At 41.7% G+C, this 9,486-nt stretch overlaps 1 protein-coding gene across 1 annotated transcript in view; it reads right to left on the bottom strand.

The window, feature by feature from the left end:
- Positions 1-5,604, bottom strand: part of LOC116090964 (F-box/LRR-repeat protein 17-like) — a 50,471-nt gene extending 44,867 nt beyond the window's left edge. Inside the window, 1 exon segment of the mRNA XM_031371965.1 lies at positions 5,432-5,604. Within this exon segment, the coding sequence (XP_031227825.1) occupies positions 5,432-5,604 (173 nt within the window).
- Between the last annotated feature and the right edge of the window lie 3,882 nt (positions 5,605-9,486).

The raw sequence follows: 9,486 nt of genomic DNA, 5'->3' as shown, positions 1-9,486 counted from the left end.
TTAGGGTTTCCATTGCTGTGAACACTCACCACGACCAAGGCAATTCTTATAAAGGACAACATATAATTTTGGCTGGCTTAGAGGTTCATAGGTTCAGTCAGGTGGGAGCAGGGCAGCATCTAGGAAACATGGTGTAGGAAGAACTGAGAGTTCTACATCTTCATTTGAAGGCTGCTTGTGGAAAACTGATAGTAGAATACTAACATCCAGGCAGCTAGGATGAGGGTATTAAAGCCCACACCCACAGTGCCACACCTACTCCAGCAGGGTCACACCTCCTAATTGTGCCACCCCCTGGACCAAACATATACAAACCATCATAGTAGGTAATATCTCAGGGTTATTGACAGGAAAGTAGACAAAATATCAAAGAGGGTTGAGATCTGCCCAGCTCTAGTGCTTTAAGGCTTACTATAAATATAAAAGTTTGTATCTTTTATTTCGGAACAAAATAATCCAAGATGGGGTAGAAATCCCCATGATCTTCTGTGCACATCCCATTTCTTGGTTTTGCTTTTTCCTGGGGTTTTGCTTTCATTTCATTTGTTTCTTTGTGCGTTTTGTCTGGGGATTTCTTTCACTATCAGAAGCTTGTTTTGTTAAGGCAGTGTCTCACTTTGGCCAGGGTGGCCCTGCACTCACTATGTACTTAAGGATGACCTTGAACAACAGATTCTCCTGCCTCTACTTCCCAAGTGCTAGGATTACAAGTGTGCACAACCATACACACACATTTGTGCCTGTATGTGTGTGTGCACACGTGTCTTCCTATACTGCTTACATGGCACATGTGCATTCATATGCATAGATAGATAGCTTATGATCCACACATGACATAAAACATGCTATTTGGTTCTTCTTCATCCCTTTGCTTTTGTTTGTCCCCACTTCTCCCCTTTAGAGCTTTTCTTCCTCCTCCTCATAGTGTCCTTATTTATATTATAATACAAAATGTATATTTTATTACATGTTATATATGTGCATATTATATATTATATTAATATATACATATATGTAATATATGTGTGTTATAATATATATTACATATTATATGGGTATTATGTATTGTATATTTGTTATAGTTTATATTGTATATTCTGCAGGGGTAGGGTCCCTCCCTCCAAGCTCTGTGGCCAGTGGGGAAGTGATATGGGTGAGATAAGAATGAAACCTGGTTCAGCTCAACTTAGTTAACTGTCACAGGTTCAAACTTCAAGAGCCTGACAACAGATCAGTTTTTCAGCCACATTTAAGCACAGCATAATCTGGGAGGGGAAAGTTTTCTGATAACAGTTAACTCAGTCCCATGGGTATAACAGAGCCTCAAACATATTTGTGTTGAAATTCTTTTCAAAGTACATCTGGCTTCTTTCAGAAATAGTGGCCAGGATTTAGGGTCTAGGGAGAGTGACCGAGGCAAGCATAATGCCTGATCCTATCAGGATTGACCTGGCCCTGAGATAACATAGAAGTCTCTTAGTTGTAAAGTAAAAGTGGCATCACTCATAAGGATGGATTTATGGCCTAGAAGATTTTATGGTTCCCAACCATCTATAATAAGATCTGATGCCCTCTTCTGGAATGCCAGTATACATGCAGATAGGGCACTCAGTACACAAAATAAATAAATAAATAAATAAATAAATAAATAAATATCAGATTTGAGCTTTCTTGTGGGATGTTTGTAGATTTTGAATTGAAAAAGTATGTTTCCCAAATTATGAAATTTGGGAAAACTATCTTGATTATGATGAGTTATGTTCCTTCTGTTCTCACATTTTTTTCTTCAGTGCTTTCATATTGAGTCAATGTGCTATTTGGCTTCATGTCTTCATGGTATATTGACATGGTTGTTTGACGCCTGTTACCGATTTTTACATGTTTTGTGCCTTTATTTATTTGGTATGTAGTTACTGAAAGAGAGAGAGAGTGTATTCTTGGGAGTGTATTAAAAAGGTAGAGAACTACTGTCTTAGAACAGTTAGCACATGGGCATTCCATTTAAAGACTTGTAACATTCTACCTAAAAAATGTATTTGCATTGGTTTCAAGTCTCAATTTTGGACATCTATGCCCCAAATACAAGAGCAAACAAATTCATAAAAGAAACTTTACTAAAGCTCAAAACACACATTGGACTCCACACAATGATAGTGGGAAACTTCAACCCCCCCACTCTCACCATTGAAACAGTCATTGAAACAGAAACTAAACAGAGAAACAGTGAAACTAATAGAGGTTATGAACCAAATGGATTTAACAGTATCTATAGATCATTTCACTCTAAAGCAAAATAATACACCTTCTTCTCAGGACTTCATGGTACCTTCTCCAAAATCGACACTATTTACTGCTGCCATCTGTCTGCTGGTACATGTTATCACATTTTTTTTTTTTTTTATATCTGAAGACTCAGATACATGGCCTCCATCTAAATATTTGGTATTGATTTTTAGATTTTAGAGAGAATGGATTAGTTACTCTATTAAAAACTGGGTTTTGTACGACAATGGTCTCAAAAGATATCATATGTTCTTTCAGAATATCATGTGCTCACCCAGGATATCAGGTTGCCCCAGGGATATCATGTGCCCCTCATGATGTTATGTGTCCTTTCAGGACGTAATGTAAACCACTGGAAGTCCTATATATTGCCCAAGAAAGTCATATGTCTCTAAAGAATGTCAGGCATTTTCCCCAGGAGGCCATATGCCCCCCAGGATGTCCTATGATCTTCCATACTGATATGTGCACCCCAGGATGACATGTGTCCACCCAAATGATTTTATATACAACCCAAGAGGATATTCCTATCCCTCTCCTCCTCTTATGAGCTTAATGTAGCAATCTCCATTTTTCAGACTTCTTGGAAAATATAATAGATGCAGGGCATCACTATTCTCTCCACCAGAGAGTACAATATCACAATTCCAACAAGGAGCAGTCTAAAGTCACAAAACACATAACCTTTGACTCAGAAAGATGAGCAGATAAACACACAGTGACATTATCTTAAGAAAATGAGGTGCATCCTTGAGGATACTGGGATGGCCATAAATCCATTTTTACCCCAAGGGGTTTTTATCAAAGAGGTGTTTTACTACAAGCCTTTCCTCCTATACAATGATCTTTAAAATGTTGGGGATTAGTTGTTGATCCTGGAAAAGATACAAAACCAATATCCTTTATTACACTGATGTTCCTCCTGTGGCCCACTCCAAATCTTTAGATATATGAAGTTGTTGGCTCTTTCGCAAACAAGGAAAATAGCTTCCTATTTTCACTTTTAATCCAAAGCCTTGTGGAAAATTCCAAATGATGAAAATGTCATAATCTGCACATGGATTTTCCCTATGGTTCATGTTTACCAGGTCTTCAACAGGAAGATTTCACATGCACATTTCGCAGAACACTGTGCACTGTGTTATATAGCACACAACTTCTGGGCCTTCCCATATAGTTGGATATGAAAGGTGTAGATTAGGGAGAGAGACCCAGTACAGCTTCCCTATGATCATTGTCAGGGTCACTCTGCAAGCTCAAAGTCAGCATCATTCTTCATCCCAACATCAGCATGTCTCACCAATCACCAATCTGGCAGCTAGTATGCACCTTCAGCATCCTGCAGAAAAAACACACACTTGCTCTCTTCCCCATATTAATACCTGAGCAGGATCATATCATATGCCAGTATGTAGGCATTTCCATTTCACCTAGACATAGGTATGCCTAGTTGTAGGCTCTACTATCACCATGTTACTGTAAATAACCCACCATCCATGTATCTGTATGAACCCTACTATACTCAATGTGTCACCTCCAAAAAAAAGAAAGCTTGGAAAGTTTCACATAGGACACCCAAAAACTGTGACAGAGCCATTAAACAAACCAAACTGCTGCAGGATATTTGATCAGATTGTGAACCCAAAGATCGTGTTGTTTATGAGAATAATCCATGGAAAACAGATAATCTATCAAGCTCTTCTTAAAAGCATAGCATTGAAGGCCTAGTTAATCTATTGCATCAATGGCAATGAGCTCTCTAAGCCAGGGCAGGTTGTAGATTTCCAAGGTTCTCAGGATATGTCTGCTCATGTTCAAATCTAAGTTCAAAGTGGAAAGAAAATTCATGTTGATTTTCACATTCTCCTATCATGATCTCAAGAGACTTTGGACCTACTGTAATATGGGAAAACAAAACAAGCTAATTAATGAACTACTACCTACCTACCTACCTACCTACCTACCTACCTACCTACCTACCTACATATCTGCCTAACTACAAATGTCCTGGCAGAGTGTACCACAGTAGAGAATCAATTGGCTAAAGCAATACTTCACAGGATGGGTTTAATGACCCACCCAAACAGAGCAAGGTGGGAATGACCCTGGGTGGGTCATTCCTAGGGAGGAGAAATTTAATTAGTTAGACAATGATCTTTCATTTTTATATATTCATCTTCAGTGTCACACATGCATATGAACTGTCTTTCCTGAAGTCATGTAAAAATATGTCACTCTTTGTTAACAGAATATGTTTGATTGCATGCCTGTCATAATCAGACCTTACTCTATCTTCTCACATCAAAACCACAGCTATAACACATTGCACAAATATGTAGCCATTGGTTTGGTAATATGGAATTGAAGGATAGAATCATAAGACTATCCTGGGAAACAACCTATTGGTAGGGTTGGTTTAAAGCAGGTGATGGGGTTCACCTCAAGGTCGCAAAGATGTAGCTGTCTCCAGCCCTGGCACCTACTGAGTGCCCAAAGCCTCCAGGGGTGCCCAGCTCAAAGCAACACAGGGTACCAGGGTCAGTGCCTAGTCTCCCCACCTCCAGGGATACCACCTGGGGACTGGCCCTGGGGACCTGTGTTTCCTCTCCTCTGCCTCCCCTACTATGATTGAGGGTCAGGCAGGGCCATCGTGGGGAACCACACTGGTCAGATGGGGTCTTCTTATCCACAGAGGCCTCTCAAGTCAGCATCCATGCAAGGTCCCAGCACTTCTCCCAGGGTGTGGAGGTGAGGGTCAGCTGCTCCCCCTCTGGGGACCCCACACCCCATATCTCCTGGAGCCGTGAGGGACTCGCCTTGCTGGAGGACAGCAGGTGAGTGGGTGGGATGGGAGCTCTGGGCCTAACCTATTGTTAGTCCCACAAAGTTAGCATTGGAGCATTTATATGAATGTGTTATGGATAGCACTGGTGCTGTTTGTATTTTGATGTTATTCTACTTCTTTCTTGGCCCATCTCTCAGGACCAACTGACCCATGTTCAACTGCTGTTGACATGGAACCCTTCTCCACTTCAGCCTTCAAAGTTCTTGTTTGAATATTTGCTACTACCACCAAGATCTGCACCTGCAGCAGCTCCACCCAGGCCCGTGCCCTAGGCTTCCAGGCTCACCGCATAGGCACTCCTACTTGTCCTGGCGTAGCGTCCCCAGGGCCCGACGCCGCAGGGGTGAGACCCAGCACTCAGGGAAGGGCGGCTGGAGCTGACACCCCGACCCCCGACCCCGAGAGACGCACACCCGCGGCCGCTCCCGTCCCATTCTGACTGCCAGCCGGGTATGGGCCCGACGCTCCAGCGCCATCTATTTTCAGGGCTAGTTGATTCTGCCAAGTTATCCGCATATTGGTGTTGCAGCCTGTGTGTTTGTCTGTGCTGCCTCACTGGGACAGAATGACCTCCGTGACCTAGAGCTGCGCATAAAGGAGGAAGACCATTTTGTCTCCCATCTCACAGTGCAGGTTCTGGGGGAGGCCGATGTGGGCATCTGCAAGTGGGAACTGAACCCAAGACTGTGGAGGACACCACCTCGCTCCAGGCTCACAATGTGGTCAGGTGGCCCATGAGCCCAGGTGCCTCTGCCAGGAGCAGGTGGAGGTGGGAAGCCTAAGATTCTATCCTTCTCTAGGGGCTTCTTGACTTTGGGGCACAGAAACCAGAGCAAGTCACACAGGTAGGAGCCAGTATGGTGACGTGAAACATCGACAGTGGCTGAGTGTGGTCTCGGGCACCCCTTGTAGCTATATGCACACTGGATTCTGGACCCCTCCAGTAGATGGGTGAACTTATCCTCCTTGTCATGATTCCCAGAACTTTCCTGTAGGGATGCTCAGTGAGGGGCAGTTCCTCTGTCCACCGCACAGAACTGATGGGAAATGGGCCAGCATTGGCAAGTATCTTCTTCTTTGAATTTTCTGGGCAACAGTTTGTTTAGGATATAACTGATATCCTAAATATTGAAAAGGATATTGGTTTTGAATATTTTCCAGGATCAATAACTAATCCCCAACATTTTAAAGATCATTGCACAAGAGCAAAGGCTTGTAGTAAAACCCCTCCTTGATAAAAAACACCTTGGAGGGCAGAAATGGATTATGGCCATCACAGTACCCTCAAAGATGCACCCCATTTTCCCAAGATAATGTCACTGTGTGTTTGTCTGACCATTTTCTCAGTCAAAGGCTATGTGTTCTGTTTCTTGAGACTGATCCTTGTTGGAATTGTGATATTGTACTCTCTGGTGGAGAGAATAGTGATCCCTTGCACTTATTATATTTTCCAAGAAGTCTGGTAAAATGGAGATTGCTGCATCAGGAACATTAGAAGTGGAGAGGGGTATTGAATATCCTCTTGGGCTGTATATAACCTTGTGGGGGGGCACAAGATATCCTGGGAAGCACATATCATCCTGGAAGATCATAGAACATCTGGGGGGGCACATGGCCTCGTGGAATAATGCCTGACATCCCTTAGAGACATATGACTTCCTTGGGCAATATATATGACTTCCTGTTGTTAACATTACATCCTGAAAGGGCACATAACATCATGAGGGGCATGTAATATCCCGGGGGCAACCTGAAATCCTGGGGGGAGCACATGAAATTCTGAGAGAACGTATGATATCTTTGAGACACATTGTCATGCAAAACCCAGTACTTAATAGTGTAAACTATCCATTCTCTATAAAAATCAGTACCAAGTACATTACTTTCACATTACAAAGTACGGATGCCAGTTCTTATATATGAATGCATGACAGTGCAACTTTTAATACCTCATTAAAGAGACATTGTTGTAAATTCTATCTTATATAACTCTAGTTTCTAGGATAAGAATTACATAAAATAATACCCAATTTAGAGTATCTTAAAGCTGAGCAATGGTGGTACACTTGGGAGGAAAAGGCAGGAGGATATCTGAGTTCGAGGCCAGCCTGATCTACAGAGTGAATTCCAGGGCAGCCAGAGATACATAGAGAAACACTATCTCCCCAGCAAAACATAAGTGTCTTTAGAGACCTATCTTACTGGGTTGGCTCATGCCACGTGTTGTTTAGAATGAGTTGACCCCTGAGTTAACAGTTTTAAGCTAGCTTTCAGTTACCAATGTTACAAACTTTTAATCAAACCCAATAACTTATAAGCCAATACTCTATAACCAAGATATGAAGAACATATTTCTACTTTTAAAAGCAGTAAGAAAAAAAATGAAGTGGCTATACATATCTTATGTATTTATACCAGACAAGATTTTCTTATTTTTTTAGCTGTAATTTCAAGAGAATATCACCTTTTCACCTGCTGAACCCAATGAACACAATGACAGAGATTTTTCTAGGAAAAACAGCCATCGGCTCCCTTACCTTAAAATCTGGGAAGCTTCTGGTCCCTTTAAGGGTGGCAAGTGTAGATAATCAGAGCCTAGTAGAGATATTCCGGCAATGATTGACTCCCAGCTACAGATGCAGGGTAACTTGTCAATTTTTGTTGTGCAAATTGAGATGCTTTTTAAAAAAAAATAATACAAGTCTAAACTAAATCAAGGGGTGGAAAGACAACAGATAAAATTTTAACCATTTTTTTTTCTTTTCAACATGAAAAACTGCAACAAGCAATGAAATGAAAATAGACATAAACTTATGGACATGGACATATTGGTACACCAAGAACAAACAATAGATAGAGGTGGAAGAGAACTAAATGTGCCACCAAAGGGATATCCTACCTAAGAGAAAAAGAACCAGAACAAATGATTTCTCCAGTAGGAGCCAGAGAGGAAGCAGGACATCTCCTAACTAACTCCTGTCCACAGGAGAGCTCTGAAATACCTAAAGTTCATTTCTTTCTCTTTTGCTAAAGTGTCACAGACAGTAGGGGATAACTGCTTTTCTGAAACCCATTCTCTCTCTCATGTTGAAGGTCTAACTCTTCATTTCCTTCTCCTTCTGGGAATTATGCCAGAGAAGGGAGAGGAGGCACAGTGGCACCTTCTGATAGTTACTCCCCAGCAACCTGCTTTTTCAACTTCCCAAGTTCCTCCTCAGCTTGTCTAATTAATTCTTTCATTAAGTTCCACCACTTGTTCTTGGGTACTGTCCAATGCTTGTGAAGTTTCCCTGTCCTTATTGTCATCAATGGCATCTTTTATCAGCATCCAGAGGCAAAATATAACATGATTTTCCTGGATGAGCCTTACGACATTTCCAACGTTCTCCTAGGTATCCTTATATAAATTTCCTTCTTCTGAGAACTGTGGACAGCATGAGTCCACACGGGCTAAAAGGTTTCCCCTATCTGTTTGTGAAACCCTGCTCCTCTTGCTTGAAACAGCTCTTTCAGTCTATAAAGGAAAACTTTCTTTGTACTGCCTTGGCCAATTTCGCTGCTACTAGCCTAGGTGAATCTGTGTTTGGTAAGCACCATCCCAAACCAATTGCTTGGCTCTGAGTATAGTCCTTAATAGTCCATTGATCTGGAGATATAATTACTTACCTGTACTTGGAATTGCCTTTTACTTTCGCGTAGTTCCATGGAGCACTCCTTTATTTCTCAGTAAGTCCTCCATTTTTAGTTCCCTGTTTGGGTGCCACCTGTACCCCAGCAGATTATTGTCAAGCAGAGCTCACCTGAGAGGAGGTCTGAAAATGAGAAGTGTGGGGCAGGGGGAAGGGAACCATGGAGCGAAGACAGTGTTCTGATCAAGGCTCAAAGTTTATTTCTGCAGCTCCTGCTTATAAACACTTCAGCAAACAAAGCTCTTCTTGAGAAAGTTCCTCTACAGACTAAACAGATAAGGGTTCTTCTTGGATGCACACTCTACTCTCTGACCTTGGCTACACACACTGCTCTCATGGACTGTGCTACACACACTGCTCTCACTGCTGTACTCTGGCTCTCCACAGTATAAAATGTATTTTAATAATTAATTTTTTAAGGATAATGTGTTATGCATTTCATATGTGGTTTAAGTCAAACTTATATCATATTGCCCTATGTTTATGAATTCCTTTTTTTGTTGTTGTTTTTTTTCGAGACAGGGTTTCTCTGTGTAGTCCTGGCTGTCCTTGAACTCACGTTGTAGACCAGGCTGGCCTCAAACTCAGAAATCCACCTGCCTATGCCTCCCAAGTGCTGGGATTAAAGGTGTACATCACTGCTGCCTGGCCATGTTTATGAATTCTTAA

The sequence above is a fragment of the Mastomys coucha genome, chromosome X, assembly GCF_008632895.1.
Source record: "Mastomys coucha isolate ucsf_1 chromosome X, UCSF_Mcou_1, whole genome shotgun sequence".
NCBI lineage: Eukaryota > Metazoa > Chordata > Mammalia > Rodentia > Muridae > Mastomys > Mastomys coucha.
Note: the sequence above shows the minus strand (reverse complement) of the source record. Positions and strands in the feature narration are given on the sequence as shown.